At 35.2% G+C, this 16,811-nt stretch overlaps 1 protein-coding gene across 4 annotated transcripts in view; it reads right to left on the bottom strand.

The window, feature by feature from the left end:
• MRPS35 (mitochondrial ribosomal protein S35) overlaps positions 1-16,811 on the bottom strand; it is a 50,854-nt gene that overhangs the window by 22,387 nt on the left and 11,656 nt on the right. For 3 of the 4 annotated variants that reach the window (XM_045873701.2, XM_064591471.1, XM_054507132.2), the window contains exons 5-7: positions 11,101-11,240; positions 4,481-4,590; positions 2,164-2,233 (exon numbers count right to left, since the gene is read on the bottom strand). In XM_045873701.2, the coding sequence (XP_045729657.1) occupies positions 2,164-2,233; positions 4,481-4,590; positions 11,101-11,240 (320 nt within the window). The remainder of the gene's footprint in view (positions 1-2,163; positions 2,234-4,480; positions 4,591-11,100; positions 11,241-16,811) is intronic. The other variant, XM_064591472.1, reaches the window with a different exon arrangement.

Consider the following 16,811-nt stretch of genomic DNA (forward strand, 5'->3'; position numbering starts at 1 on the left):
GTCATACTGAAATACTGAAACAAATTTCTAAAACTCTCTTTGCTTTGAACTACCAAAGGATAAATGGTCTAGGGTGTCTGTCTCTTACCACCTCCTAGCAGTGCCATAACCATTCTTTAACACATTGCTTGAAGTCTATGGTATGTGAAATCTATGCTTTTTGAAGTCTACTTTGATACTTCCAAAGTTAAACGGTTTAGAATAGAATACACTAGTAAATTCCTTATCCTGAGGTCTAGATGAGCACGTTTTCATAGAAGTTTCCAAATTGTGTGATACATAAAACTACCAACTACTTTTCCCTCAACACTTAGAGGTAACCTCCACAAAAAGGTTAAAAAGCCAGAAAATCAAGAGCAGCTTACTTTTAGGTATTAAATACTCTGAAACTAGTTAAAAAATAAAGAAATGGATTAAAAGGGGGCTCCTCAAAATATTTGATTAAATACCAGGTGGTAACATCAATTTCAAGTCTGAATCTCCAAGGAAGGGAAGTGAAGGAAAAAAGAACTTCAATTCAATAAAAATTCTGTTCCACCAGCTCTGCAAAATTTCACGGCTCATCTGCATTCTCTTAAAGCTTCTACACTGATGGTACTTATTTAGAAAGGATCAAGAGCCAAGTTTAATATAGAAATTCTTTAACTATATCTGTTTAGGACAGATGTATGTGGCTACTTATTCTGGCATCAAAGTAATTAGCATTAAAGATCAAAGACCACTTACGCTGATCCAAACTTGTTTGGATTCTATGTCATGGAACCACAGAAAGAATCCAGTAAGTCAACTTTCACTGAATTTAGTTATGCCTGTCATTTCCTTTGGGGCAAATTCATTTTACAGGCTGCTGGCAAAAGAGGTTCAAAACTGGTTGGCTTTTATTGTTTGATATTAACTCTTTCAGGATCAGCCATAGAGCTGTAGCTAATTCAGCCATGTTGCTGGTTCAAAAGAGAACTTAATTACGTTAAGCCAAAAAGGCATTTATAAAATCAACTGACAGGAAAGAGAGATTAACTGCTATTATGATGTTGCTCCTGAAGCCAGGAACTAGAAAATCCGGATGAATTATGATAATTAGAATACCTCAGAAGAAAAGCTACCAGCTACTTTTTGTTCTTTACTAACCTGGTAACAGAATTTTATTTTCTTTTATTTTCCACTTATGCTCTTGTGCTACAGTTTTACTATTCATATGAAGGGAATGCTGTGAGCAGTCTGGAGAATGGTCGCATGTGTTCACTCAATTGTATTATCTCTGGGATGGCAGGAGATTCCCAAGGGCTTCTAATCCAACTACCTATCCAAAGAGAGTGATCCTCTCACCACCATAATCCCACTAAGTACCCAATGGATGGAACGTTCTCTACCTATTAAAAGTAGCCCAAGGACGCCTGGGTGGCTCAGTCGGTTAAGCGGCTGCCTTCGGCCCAGGTCATGATCACAGGGTCCTGAGACCGAGTCCCACATCCCTCTCTCTTCCTCTGCTTGTGCTCTGTCAAATAAATAAAATCTTAAAAAAAAAAAAAAAAAGTAGCCTACTCCATCTTTAGAGGACTCTCTTAGAAAGTTTGTACTCAGTGAAAAAGTCTGTTTCCCTATTGCTTCTATTAAAACTCAATAAACCCAGTCAGACAAGAATATTTTTAATACTACTTAAATAATTAATTGCCCTTAACTGTCCCTAATGTATGTAGTGAAATGTTCATACAAAAGGCTATATATTAACTAAAAATTTTAATAAATATTTAAAATACCTTTCTTTAAAGTTTTGGGGCTTTGTTATACAGTTTATTTGAACAGCAGGATGCATTCTAAATTCTCAAGTTATACAGATGAACTCTCTTCCATAACTTTGATAACTTTCAGCCAAAGTCAAACGAAAGAAAAAAAAAAAAAATTTAAATCTTCCAACCAAAGACAGAAACTGAATTTTAAAGGCATTTAGTCATCTGATTTCTGTAAGGTCCAGAGATGGACTGTGTAATCTATTTCAAGGTCCTCATTTTCAATGTCAGTAGAAGTTATTTATAACATTTCATACATCCGTAGTTTAGTGGCTCATTAAACCCTCAACTGAGTACTTACCAGACTGTTTTGAAATGTTAACACCATCTAAATTACACTGACAAAATTATTAAACATTCACACACAATCACTTACCCAAGACTCATGGTATAAAACTGTTAGCAGATACATTGCATAATCATAATTCTGTCTCTTTAAAGGGCACCTGTAAGAGAAAGAGAGGGAAGTCAAAATTTTAAAAATTCAGTACATAAAATAATTTGCAAAATACACAAATACTAAATACAAAGGATAACTTATATTCAGGTATTCCCTATCTTCAGGAAATATCCTGCCTTTAGGAAAATTGTGTTCTTGGACTAAGAGAAGTCTACGTCAGTCACCACTTAAGGTTATTGAAAACTGGTGTTGCTTTGATTTATTTTGTATGTATTTTTTTTAATTCTCTTTGCTTTCATCACTAATGGAGCTATTTGTATCTGATAATAGTTTTATACTATTTTTAATATGACTGTGTCCAATTCAGGTGCCCTTTACAATCTCAGGGCTAACAGTCTGCTGGACAGTGTGAGCATATCTACTGAGTTCATTTTAAAAACAGAGATAGACTGATGACAGATGCTAATCAAAATGCTCATCTTGACTTCTCCAGAGCCAAGTTTTTAAAAAATGAGCTACACTATTCAATGCTGTATTGACGTTGCTGTATTTAAAATGGAATTAAAGACCTAATATTAGATAAAACTTCTACATAAATATGAGATAGCAAGTTTAGCTTTTAGATTAATAAAATAATGTAGAAAAGGAAATCATTAATTCCAATTTCTTTAAATATAAAATAAAACCATCATATGACAGGGGCGCCTGGATGGCTCAGAAGGTTAAGCGTCTGCCTTCAGCTCAGGTCATGGTCCCAGGGTCCTGGGATCAAGCCCCGGATCGGGCTCCCTGCTCCATGGAAAGCCTGCTTCTCCCTCTCCCACTCCCCCTGCTTGTGTTCCCTCTCTCCCTCTCTCTCTGTCAAATAAATAAATAAAACCTTAAAAAAAAAAAACCCATGTGACAAATGACTTTAATGGTACTCTTATTCTATACTTAGGTTTAATAGTTCTCTAAATAGTTGCTACCATAAAGCACACACACACTGACACTTGAAAACTTAGGGGAAAAAAACTTGTCAAATATTTATAGAATTTCAAAGAGCAACATTTTAAAGGTATTTTTAAGTTGCACAAACTAAAAAAGAATATTACTAATATATTTCCAATCTATTTTCCCCCCTACAGTAATAATCTGAAACCAGGGTTCCCAAGCTCTTTCCACCCCACATTGTTGCAATCATTTATATATGCCATGCTTCTTCCCACCACTAAGAAGGAGGATATAAAACCTAACTGATATTGACACCTCCAAATGCTTTGAAATTGGAATAGGGAGAGAAGATTTATCTCCCACTTGCTTTTCTCTAAAGGCAGGTCTTTATATTTTGACATAATTTAGAAACAGCCAAATATGATAAGATAGAAATAAAATAACCCTGGGACACTTGGGTGACTCAGTCGGTTAAGTGTCTGACTCTTGATTTTGCTCAGGTCATGATCTTGGAGTAATGAGATCAAGCCCCGTGTCGGGCTCCGTGCTAGGCATGGAGCCTGCTTAAGATTCTCTCTCTCCCTTTCCCCTCTGCCCTTCCCCCTTCTACAAAAAGAAATAAAATAACCCTTTTGTAAAAACATACCAATAACCCATCTTCACCTCAAATGACCTAATTTATAAATTTAATACTGTCTTTATGAAGTAAATTCACTAAAATACTTATTTACAAAATTGCCTAGGTAAATTAAATTTCCGTATTTAATCATTTAAATTTTGAACTGTAAGATCTTTGACTTTGTAAAAACCTGTTTAAACCTTAATCACTAACAAATCATACTTTTGTTCTCTTCTAACATCTTCCCTGGGTCTTACATGCATGGATATATTAGAATCAATACTGAAAAATAACAACAATAATTTAACAAGGCAGTTAGGCAAGCCTCTCCATGTCCATAAAGAGGATATCAACAGTAGACTAGTGTGAAGATATTAAACACATAAATTGGACAACTTCACTGACCTAATACGTTAATGAAAGTTGATATAAAAGGCTACCCCGATTTTCAATATCATTTCTTAAGAAAAGGACTGCCAGGGGACTAGAAGACAATAAAACAACACAGTGACCATCTGCTGAACTTTCTTTTTTTTTTAAGATTTTATTTATTTATTCGACAGACAGAAAGCACAAGTAGGCAGAATGGCAGGCAGAGGGAGAGGGAGAAGCAGGCTCTCTGCTGAGCAGGGAGCCGGACGTGGGGCTCGATCCCAGGACCCCAGGATCATGACCCGAGCCAAAGGCAGCCGCTTAACCGACTGAGCCACCCAAGCGCCCCTCTGCTGAACTTTTCTTTACCTGTCTGTTCTGATAGTAAGTACATCTGTAGTCTTGCAGTATCGCTCTCCCACAAGTTTAATAAGTTTTTTCTTTGCATGATCATCTAAATTCAAACTGGAAAGTTTAACCTTAAAAATACAAGAAAAAGTTATTTGAAAAGAATTATTTCAGATAGTTTGTTTAGTGAAAAAAAAAAACAGTAGCGATATTATTTATATTAGCGTTAAACCAACCAAAAAGAAACTTTTGCCACGCTGCAGCTGCACTCTTGTCTATACAGAGTTAGCAACTGGCATGCATTATGAAGCCTTATCTTACTTATGGAAAAAAAGAGAGGCAGAGTAAACTGTTTCGAGTTCTTCGTAAGTTCTGGGCATTAGCACCTTTCCTGAAAGAACCAATAACAAATCTCTTAAATAAATGAAATTACAGCTTATGAGTAGCACGAAGAATTAAACTCAATTAGTATTAGTAAAGCTGGAATATAAGAATAAATGGATAAAACAAAAAGGCTTTAACACATTTCCACCATGCAATTATGAGACCTTTATCATTGCAACTAGTTTAGGGGTATTTATTTTAAAAGGTACAGGTATCTCATGGAGGCTGGAATACAGCATTCATGAAGGATCAAAACATTTGAGATAATTCAGTTCAACATTTCTCAAAATGTTAATACTAGTCCCAGAGACTGCCAAGAAGAATTATTTCTCTAAAAAAGCTATTTTTGTTGAATACATTCAGAAAATATGGAGTTAAATTGGGTTCTTTATAGAAGGATTTCTTAGAAGAGGTAATATGCTAATGAGCATTCTGAAATTTCAAGATGCAGGGTTCTCATGTAACAATTCCCAAATTTATTTGACCTCATATTCTATGTTTCAAGGGACAGTTCAGGGAATCAGTCTTCCCTAAAATGTATTTTGGAAAATGCTGGACCACATGAACACACTTTTTAATTTGCAGAGAATTATGGCATGGGTTGAAGGTATCTAAAAGATGACTAGGCTTGACACAGAAAAATAGGTTAGGTACTAGAATACAGTTAGATAAGGTAAACCACAGACTGTTTTCCATGGACAGCATTAAAGAATAAGAAAGATCCATAACTATATGAAGAAAAAAAAAGGTTACTAAGGTTTTAAAATCACATCCACTTCTCTCTAGCTTCAATAACCCTGCACTTCCCTCAAGACATTATAGCATAAGAGCTTATTTATTTTTCCATTTTTCCCACTAGACTGCAAGCCCTTGAGGATAAGAATGGTATCCGTCCTATTTTTGGCAATGGCCTAGCACTTAAATAACATACGACATGTATTTGTTGAATGAACACATAAATGGAAAAAAGAAAGGACACATTATTTTTTTTAAGCACCATGAATTTTTATTTGAACTACAGAAAATATAGGAAATAAATAAATAATTAGAAATACATTTTTAAAGAACATATGCAGGAAAAACATTGACTATTAAGTATCAACCCAATAGAATGGTCCTATGTGCAGGCAGTGCAAATTACCACAGTCCCCTGGAAAGAACATGTATCAACAACTAGGTTATCAGCTTGAGGGATAAAATAAGAATTACTATAATTCTGATTATTAACAATAAGAATTACTTATAAGAAAATAGTAAAATGAATCTACATTATAATTATAAAAATATTTGTACATATGCATGCATACAGATACAGTATAGAGAAACGATAGTTCTTACATTAGAATAAGAGAATGGAATGATTTTTTCCTTTTAAAACTCCCTTCAATGTAGTTATGTTCATCAATAAATTTAAAAATTTACCATTTAAAAAATTTAAGTGTTCTAGCCTTTTATGTAAGTAGTCCAAAAAATGGCAGCAATGCTGATTACTGTAACTGCTTTAAAACTTACATTCACATTAACATTTTAATACTAAAAAATTATATTGAGTTTATGCCAGAAACTCAAATATTTTAGAAAGAGCTATGTGGTACACTCACGCCACCTGCTAGCACTGAACGGCACTGCAAAACTGTAGTCTTTAACCTGACTAATAGTCTGACTCTGAAGTTGAGCAGCATTCACGACCATTCTTTTCCCAGAATTCAAAAGAATGCTTGGACTTTTCTTTTTTCAATTTGCTACATTTTAAAGAATCAATACCATACTATTAACATTGTCCCCAAAACAACACTGACATTTCAAATCATAGGAGGTCATGGTTATGTGTATGTATTTTCAAATGCCCATATTTTAATTAAAAGCTACATAAACTGAGAAATGTCTAATTGTGTCAACTATCTTCTCTATTTAGAAGCACAGTACAGTTAGTTAAAGAACTATATAGTTCTATACAAAAGACAAGACCTGGGTTTGATTTCTAGATTTGCTACTTTATTTGCTAAGCAACCTTAAACAAATCATTTGATCTTATTGTCTGTTTCCTCATTTACAAACAGAAGGGACTCACAGGACTTTTGTCAGGAATAAATGAGAATAAACAGAAGAAAACATCTTTAAAGAAAAGTCCTATACAAATATTAAGTTGTTTTTAATTCTGAACTACCTTTATGAGTATCAAGAAAAATATGATACCATCTTTCTTTCTCTGAATTTAAAAATTTGAGTATCTCTTTATATAATACTTTATAATATTTGACTGGCTTCACAATTATTACTTTAAATCATGCCAGGGGGCGCCTGGTTGAGCGTCTGACTCTTGATTTTGGTCATGAAATTGGGGTCATGAGATCAAGCCTCACACTGGGCTCTGCGCTGGGCATGGAGACTGCTTGGGATTCTCTCTCTCTCTCTCTCCCTCCCCACTCCCAAATAAATAAAAATTTAAAAAAGTCATGCCGGAATGCACATGCTTTAGTCCCACTATTTTACCTACTTTTACCCTTGAACTACATGACACCATTCAGGACACCACCACTGAGCTTCAACCGTCAGTGGGTAGAGTGAAGAGTCCAAGAAGGGCAGACACGAGTCAGGGGAAAAGAACACAAAGAAGTGATGAAGGTATCACATCGTAGCTTAAGACAAAAAGGAGACAAGAGAGGATGGTGGCCTGATATGGTAAGCGGTATCTTGTGGTATACTTCAAATAATGCAATCGGATTATTTTTATGTAAAATAAAATAAGCAAACAGAACAAGGAGGGAACCAGATGTCTATTCTGGTACTGAAGACTAAGGCCCACAAAAAGTAAGGCAAAAATCTAGATTTCCTGATTCTGAGCTCAGAGATTTTTTTATCACCTAACAGAGAGCTCAACAACGGTTATTATTATTATCATTATTATTAACAGGAGGCAACATTTACTAAGTTATTAAAAATATATCAGATATTAATTACCCCTAAGTACTTAAAATTTTTTTTTTAATTTTCAGGTAATCTCTACACCCAAGGGGCTCAAACTCACATCCCTGAGATCAAGAGTCACACGCTCCTTTGACTGAATGAATCTGGCGCCTCACTCCCTAGGTACTTTATATTAACCTGTGGAGTGTTGGCCAAGCAGGATATTAAGGTTTGTTTTTTTTTTTACTTTTATCTAGATTTTCTAAAATTTATACACTAAACATGTATTGTCTTTTGTGATTTTAAATATTTTAAATTTCTCTAAACACATAAATATATTGCTATTTAAACTATTCTAGGGAATAAAAAAAGGCTGACAAGCTTTGTAAATTTATTTCACAAAGAAGGCATAATCCTGATACCAACACCTAGCAAAGAAAGAAAATTACAAATCAAACACTGATGTATCCCTGAAAAATTTCTAGAAATTGAAGTTTATCTATTTGTTACCTTATAGTGTAAAAATGGTTGCAGAGACTGTCAACATATTTTTGCAGTCCACATGGAATGGTCCTTTTTTTTTTTAAGATTTTACTTATTTGAGAGAGAGAGAGAGGGAGGGATAGAGCATGCATGAGCAGAGGGAAAAGCAGGCTCCCCATTGAGCAAGGAGCCCGATGCAGAACTTGATCCCAGGACTCTGGGATCATGACCCTAGCCGAAGGCAGTCGCTTAACCAACTAAGCCACTCAAGCGCCCCACACATGGACTGTTCTGATTTGAAATACACACTACATGGAGTACAAAAACTAATTTTTTGAGGGTCCTGGAAGGCATCTCAAAAAGGGGGCAGTCATCCTCCAGAATAGATGAATCAAAAGTACATTAGTCAAGGCTCACCAGAGAAACGGTTGATTCTAGGACTGGGAGAGGGAATGTGTATTTTAAGCCTGGAGCATTCTGTGGTGCCCAAAAATAAAAAGTATTTAAAAAAACAAATGATGGGGCACTGCAAAGTAACAGAGTAGCCAACTGAAAGCGTTATCAATGGCCAAAACTGGAACAATTTGAGCAACAAAATAATGTATTATTGGATTATAATCCAAATGCTAAAATAAATAATCTATGAGTCCATACTGATATAAATGGTTGAATAAACAGATAAATGGAAGAAAACAGACAAATCTCCCATATGGAAGAATTACAAACAATTTATGTGATATTTCTCTCTGCAGAAGGTGTAGCATAACTTTTAATTCCTCCGTAAGTATGGGCTATGCATAGTGAATTCCTTCTAAAGGGGACAGTTCAGAAAGAAAGAAAAAGAGTACTTTCATAGTGAAGAAAACTTGCAAACAGTACCTCAGCCAGGTGATCAAGGCTTCACCATTAGTAATGGCATGTTAGGAGCCTCTACCCTTGCTATGATGTGATGAAAATGGCACTTTACTGGTGAAGTTTTCCTCCCAAAAATACATACCAGTCTAAGCATGCGAAGAACATCAAACCAATCTAAAATGAAGTACATTCCATAAAATACATAACCAGTATTTCTCAAAACTGTCAAGGTCACCAAAAACAAGGAAATTCTGAGAAACCACCACAGCCAAGAGGTGCCTAAAGAAATCTGAGTAGGGGCTCCTGGGTGGCTCAGTCCGTTAAGCATCTGCCTTTGGCTCAGATCAGGATCCCAGGGTCCTGGGATAGAGCCTGGTGTCAACAGGGCTCCCTGTTCAGTGGGGAGTCTGCCTCTCCCTCCCCCGTGCCCCCACAACTCATGTTCTCTCTAGTGCATGCTCTCTCAAATAAATAAATAAATAAATAAATAAATAAATAAATAAAATAAATAAAATCTTTAAAAAGAAAATCTGAATCAAGTATGAACTTTATTAATGTATCAATATTGGCTCAGTTGTAATAAATGTACAATAATAAAGATGTTAACATGAGAAATTTGGTGTTAACTATCCTTGAAACTTTTTTATAAATCTAAAACCTTTTTAGTTAAAAAAAAAAAAAAAACCCATCAGGTAAATGCTCTGTGACTGCTCTGTGAGAAAGCTACGCCGTGTGGATCAAGACTCTTACCGGAGGAAACTAACAGTGGTTTCAAATACTAACGTGGAAGTTCCTACAGCAAGACACCTGGAAGTGCAATGGTATGTGGCATGCTCCTGATGAGAAAGAGCGAGGATTTAATGTTTCTCCAAAGCAACATGAGATGAGGACAAACGATCCTAAATAAAACGCTAACAAAGCAAACCAGAGTAAAGTGAAAGAATGATGTACTATGAAATAATCCGGGTTCAGAACGCTTCAGTAATTGAAAACCTAACAGTATAATTCATTACTACAATGATTCAAAGGAGATCATCTCAAAAATGCTATAGGAACAGGGCAGATCGTTAACATAATAGAGGCTATTATCTCAAGCTGAATACCAATTTATACTTAGAGGCTAAAAACCAGAGGCACACCCATTGAAGTACAGAACAGCATAAGGGACTACATAAACATTATTTTAGAAATTTCATCTAATGAAAAAGACAAAAAGAAAAGAAAAAACAAGCTATAGATACTTAGAAAGGGGAAATAAAACCACTATTATTTATCATTTATTTCCTAAGAAATCTCTGAAAAGAGTGAACAAAAAGCCCAAACTTTCAGATTTCAGTCTCTTACTATATATACCAATGTTCACCCCCAACCTCAAACACTCTCTTAGCACAGAACAGACCCTGATTTACATGTTATTCTATGTAGCCATTAAAAATAATATTAAAGAGGGACACCTGGCTGGCTCATTCAGGAGAGCATGTGACTCTTGATCTCGGGGTTGTGAGTTCAAGCCCCACACGGGTATGGAGATTACTTAAAAATAATTTTAAAAAATTAAAATAATATTACAGAGTGATAACTTTGTATGGTGACTAATGGTAACTAAACTTACCACAGTGAGTATTTTGTAACGTATATAATTGTCATTAGGTTGTACACCTGGAATTAGTGTAATAATGTATGTCAACTAAACTTCAATAAAAAAATTAAAGAATGTTTAATAACCTTGGAAAATTTTTAATTCATATTGTTAAATAAAAAAGAGGAGATAACTAATCAAATATAGTATCATCCTATTAATATACACAAAGGTTGACTATATATACTAAAATGAACTCCAGTAGTCAAGGTTATTTATAAGTGGTAGAATTATAGGCAATTTTATTTAATACTTTAAAACTCGTATTTCACAAATTTTCTATGATAGTATCAGTTTTATAATCATACATACAAAATGCTATTTTGAAATAATGTACTATAATAATTCTTACTTTTAAAAAAATATTTCTTACCCTTAAGGTTACTACTCGTGCTCTGGGGTTTCGAATAGATGGTCCGGCTGAAACATAATCGGTTGTGTCAATTTCAATGGGAAAATGCTTCTCGCATTTCTCATCACTGTCCAGTGCAGCTGGCCACTCAGTGCAGAAATCTGAGAATTAAGAAAAATTATCTCAAGTATAGTTTTGCCCAGTAAATTCTCATTGCAATGTGTGCTACCAGACAAAATCAAATTATTGAGGGAGATGACTCTAGAGTTACATGAAATGAAAGAACAGACTCCCTTCTGCACTTCACAAACACATCATCATCCTTTAACCCTTTTCTTCTTAGATGAATCCTAATTAGGGAATGTAATTAAATGAATGATTTAGGTAGCTTGAGTTTGGTGGGGAGCAGTAAGTTAGGTTAAAAAGGAACTATGACTTGATGAAAGCTTATTATAGCTTTGCACATACCCCATTATGGGACAGTTTAAGTCCCCCTCACCAACTGAAAGCAAACAGTTCATAGTGCTCAGAGCGTTACTGTTTTTGAAAAAAGCAACAGTTAATAGTAATTAATTTCCAAATGAAAGTTACCAAAGGTCTACTGAAGGGAACTGAAAGCAGCTCTGAAAAAGCTCTTAGAACAAAGTGAGATATGGTCTACATTCTCTCAGAAATTGAGTTGAATAGGGCCTCAAACTGAACAGGTACAAATGTCTAGGGCATTATTAAATAGATCCTTACAGTAATTCATGTTTCCTCTATGTGACTTCTGTGCCAATGGGGCTAAATGGAAAGAGGAACAGACTTGTCCTCATATTCAGGCAACAAGAATAGCCTAGAGGGGAGGCTGGACTGGCTCTGAGAACTGGGCCACCAACAGAAAGTTCCAAGCACTGTGAACAAGAAAGTGGCGCATCAATCCATCCCCACAGCACAGAGATATAAACTCGGGCCTCAAGTGGTGGGGGTTAGGGGAGATGGGACTTAAAAGGAAAAGAGCTCCCAGCATGTCCTACAGCTATCTGTATTGAGGGACTACATAAGAAGGTAGCTGATTTCCTTCTGCCCTGTTCCTATAAAGTTAGTGTGGTAGAGAGGGCTCTCAGCTTGAAATGAAAACTTCTGGCACTATCATGGCCCCACCATGGAAATTTCATCCTTAAAAACCTCATTCTAAGAATACCTAAAAGTAATTGGTTTCTTAGGTCAAACACATTAAACCTCATGGGGTCTGTGCTTTCTCCAAAAAGCACGACTGCAGGAGAGGCTGGTCACAGGCACATGCGGGAACTCTTCCACGTGATGATGTAAGGGGCAGTGAAAGGTACTTTGTCAGTAACACTTCCTAGAGGTAACAATTTTCTTACAGTAGGTACTATATTTAGCTCTCTTTTAGGCTTTAATATCAGTCAGCAAAATGTCATTCTGGGTTACAGAGACTCTCCAAGATCTACAACTAAATATATGTTAGCAAATTAAGTATAGCTCACACCATTCCCTAAACACACTGCTTAAGAGAGCAATACTCACACACTTTGAGGGGAAAGAAGTATCTCTGCAATTAAGAACATTCTGACATTTAAATAAAATGAAAAGGGCATGATTACTGAAGTTAAATTTTATTCCCATCATGGAATAATTCCAATATCCTGCACTATAAGATGCAACACTGCCAAGCACTTTATAAGAGAGACGAGTCTGGAGAATTTTATGAGTTCTTGGGTTTGTACTGAGTCTTTTATGTTTTATAACTTTGAGGAAGTCATTTCAATAACCAGATGATAATTACAACTTTTAAATTACCGGATTATATGTCTAAAAAATACAGCCAACTGGAAAGTACATAATAGACCCCTATTCATCTGATAGGTAGAGCAACAGACTAGACTTCGGAGGACCTTGGTTTTTACTTAACTTCTACCACTGATTATTAAAGTTTGGGTAAATTACCTAACTTTCCTGTGCTTCAGATTTTCCACTTGCAAGTTAGATATAAAATCTGAACTGACCTACTTTGAAAGAAAATTGAGAAGAAATAGTTTTAAAAGCCTTTGAGTTATTTGGAAGATACAATCTAAATCTAGAGGCTGGCAAAAGTGTAAAGACAAAATTAAAGAAAGATTAAAGCACTTACTTAAATACTTAAATTATAATGCTACTCTTCTGAATGTGCTATATGAAAGCCTTTCATTTAAGAATTATGAAGTATTTTAGAAATACCTCATTAAAAAACCCAGTTTCTACATTATAAATGCACACTTAAAAATAATGCTTAAAAAGGAAAAAAATGAGATTTATCACAGTGTAATACATTCCGTAACTGGCTTCACAAAGGATCAAAAAGTGACACATGGTTTGTGCCAAACAGGGTACAAATTTGGAATAATGATCAGCGTCAGTCTATCACCAGACACCTGTGAAAATAGAAACATACAATCTAAAAGGACAGAAATGCATCCTACTAACCCAAAAAGAAGGCCACATACATGAAAGGAGATAGGAAAGATTGTTCTTCCCTCATTTCAAGAGTAAGGTCATTCTTCCTACTTTTTAGGACTTCTTTATCTCTTCCTTATGTTTTTCAATAAAAGGCCCTTCCAAAAGCTCAAATTTCATCATAATCATGATCACTATACTATTTCTCCTTCTAGCAATATCAGGCTGCCTGTCAAGAGTTTTTAGATTTCATTTTCTTTCCTGAAAAGCCTTAACAAGTGTACTGAGCATTTATACATCTCCTTCTTAATTAGCATGAATTTAAGAATTCATCCAAAGGTACTAACTCTTGAATTAAACTACACAACCAATCACTAACAGCTGTGAACCTAAAACAATTCCAATGTCCTTCTTCTGTATGTAGTCCAATGCAAATTAGATCAGAAATTGAGTCAGAATATGTATATGTATGAAAACACTCATAAAACTATGAAAAAAAAAGTTCTTTGCCTTTACCTCTGTGCATGTGGGAAGGAGAAAGAATAAGTGAGTCAGGGGTGTCTGGGTGGCAGTCAGTTAAGCATCCGACTCTTGGGTTTTTGGCTCAGGTCATGATCTCAGGGTCATGAGATCCCGAGCCCCCTGTGAGGCTTTGCACTCAGCGCAGTCTGCTTGAGTTTCTCTTTCCCTCTCCCTTTCTCCCTCCCCTCTGATCTCTCTCTCTCTCTCTCAAATAAATAAATCTTAAAAAGAAGGGAATAAGTGAGTAAAATCTGTTTATATCTAGGAATCAATAAATATTGTTCAAACTCAATAAATTTAGAACTGGAGATATAATCGTGGTCTGGTGATTACTCCCATCTTATACATGTATACGAAAAAATATATATACTAATATAACTAAACATATATAAAATATAGAGAAAGAATATAAATATTATATAGAAAGAGACTATATGGAAAAATAAGCAAATACACTCTCAGCAAGTAATTATCAGACCTAAACAATGATTAAAAGAGAACACTTCTAAAATGAGGGGCCAGGTGGGAAAGGAGAAATATAAGATTATTGCTCTTCATCATCAGCCTTCTGCTACTTGATGTTACCACATCTATGTATCACTATGAAGTTCTTATTTTAAACAATTTCAAGAAAACTCTCTGCAAAGTATCCCATTACTGACTCCACTGACTATTCTACTCAGCATCTTTCTACATTATCTCGTTTGGATTATATTGATTTGTATCTACTGGCAATACTCTACAATATTTTCTTCAGTCTTTTTATGTATGTGCTATCTATAATGTAACAATGAAGTCCCTAACCTACCTGAACAAGGACTATGATTTCTGGTTCTATTTTTATTCATAGCCACTTGTAGTCTGAAAAAAAACAACAACAACAAAAAAAAAAACTTGCAGATTTGACATCTTAACAATTCACTGAAAACTTGAAAATTTTTCTAAAAAAAGGAGAAACTAGCAATGACTCAGAATATAAGGCGATTTAATATATTAAAAATGAGGTTTTGTTCCTCCATCTTTATTGAGATACTTGACATAAAACATTGTGTAAGTTTAATGTATACAATATGTTGATTAGATGCACTTATGTATATTGCAAAATGATTACAATCATAACACTAGCTAACACCAGTGTCATGTAATTACCCTTTCTTTCTGTGGTAAGAATATTAAAGATCTATTCTCTTAGCAACTTTCAGTTATATAACACAGTATTAATAACTATAATCACTATTCTGTAGGCTAGATCCCCAGAACTTATCATAAAACTGGAAGTTTGCATTCTTTGACCAACATCTCCCTTCCCCCTCACCTCTCAGTCCCTACTATTCTGAGTTCAGCTTTTTTAGATTTCACATGTAAGTGAAATCATAACCTAATTGTCTTTGTCTTATTTCATTTAGCATAACGCCCTGAAGGCCCATCTATGTTGTCACAAATGGCAGGATGTCCTTCCTTCTCATAACTAAATAATATTAAACACACACACCACTTCTTTATCCAATCACCAACTTAGGTTGTTTCCATTTCTTGGCTGTAGTAAATAATGCTGCAGTGAACATAGGAGTACAGATATCTCTTCAATACCTTGTTTTCATTTTTTTTTTTCTTAAAGAATTTATTTATTTATTCATTTGAGAGAGCGAGAATGAGAGAGAGAGAGCACATGAGAGGGGGGAGGGTCAGAGGGAGAAGTAAACTCCCTGCTGAGCAGGGGACTCCAGGATCATGACCTGAGCCGAAAGCAGTCGCTTAACCAATTGGGCCACCCAGGCGCCCCTCTTTTGAATATATATATATCCCATAGCGGCTATACCAATTTACATCTCTAGCCAACAGTACAAAAGGGATTCCCTTTTCTCCACATCTTCACCAACACTTGGTATCTCTTGCCTTCTTGATGATAGCCATTTCTAGCAGGTGAGAGGTAATAGCTCCTGTGGTTTTGATTTGCACTAATCTTTCCATGATCAGTGATGTTGATCCATCTTTTCATGTGTCCATTGACGATCTACGTCTTCCTTGGAAAGATGTCTATTCAGGTCCTCTGCCCATTTTTAAATCAAATTATTTGGGTTATTTTGGTGTTGAGTTGTGTAAGTTCTTTATGTATTTTATATACCCCTTATTAGATATATCATTTGCAAATACCTTCTCCCATTCAGTAGGTTGCCTTTTCATTTTGTTGATGGTTTCCTTCATTGTGCAAAAAATTTTTATTTTGGTGGTCTCAAGTTTATTTTTGCTTTTGTTTCCCTTCCCAAGGAGACATATCAAGAAAAATATTCCTATGACCAATGTCAAAGAAATAACTGCCTATGTTTTAAGCAGTTTTATGATTTCAGGTCCACATTTATGTTTTATGTATACTTTAATGCATTCTGAGTTTATTTTTGTGTGGCATAAGAAAGTGGTCCAGTTTCATTCTTTTGCATATAGCTGTCCCATTTTCCCAGCACCATTTATCAAAGAGACTGTCCTTTCCTCATTGCATATTCTTGCCTCCTTTGTCATACATGAATTGACTATTTAAGTGTGGGCTTATTTCTGGGCTCTCTATCTTGTTCCATTAACTTAGGTGTCTATTTTTGTGCTGATATCATATTGTTTTGATTACTATAGCTTGTCGTATATCTTGAAATCTGAGACTGTGATACCTTCAGCTTTGGTCTTTCTCAAGATTGGTTTGGCTATTCAGGAACTTTTGTGGTTCCATACAAATTTTAGGATTCTTCCTTCTAGTTCTGTGAAAAATGCTGTTGCTATTTTGA

Source organism: Mirounga angustirostris, unplaced genomic scaffold (genome assembly GCF_029215605.1).
Source record: "Mirounga angustirostris isolate CCGP_5_RB_7025 unplaced genomic scaffold, mMirAng1.0.hap1 SCAF_5, whole genome shotgun sequence".
Taxonomy (NCBI): domain Eukaryota; kingdom Metazoa; phylum Chordata; class Mammalia; order Carnivora; family Phocidae; genus Mirounga; species Mirounga angustirostris.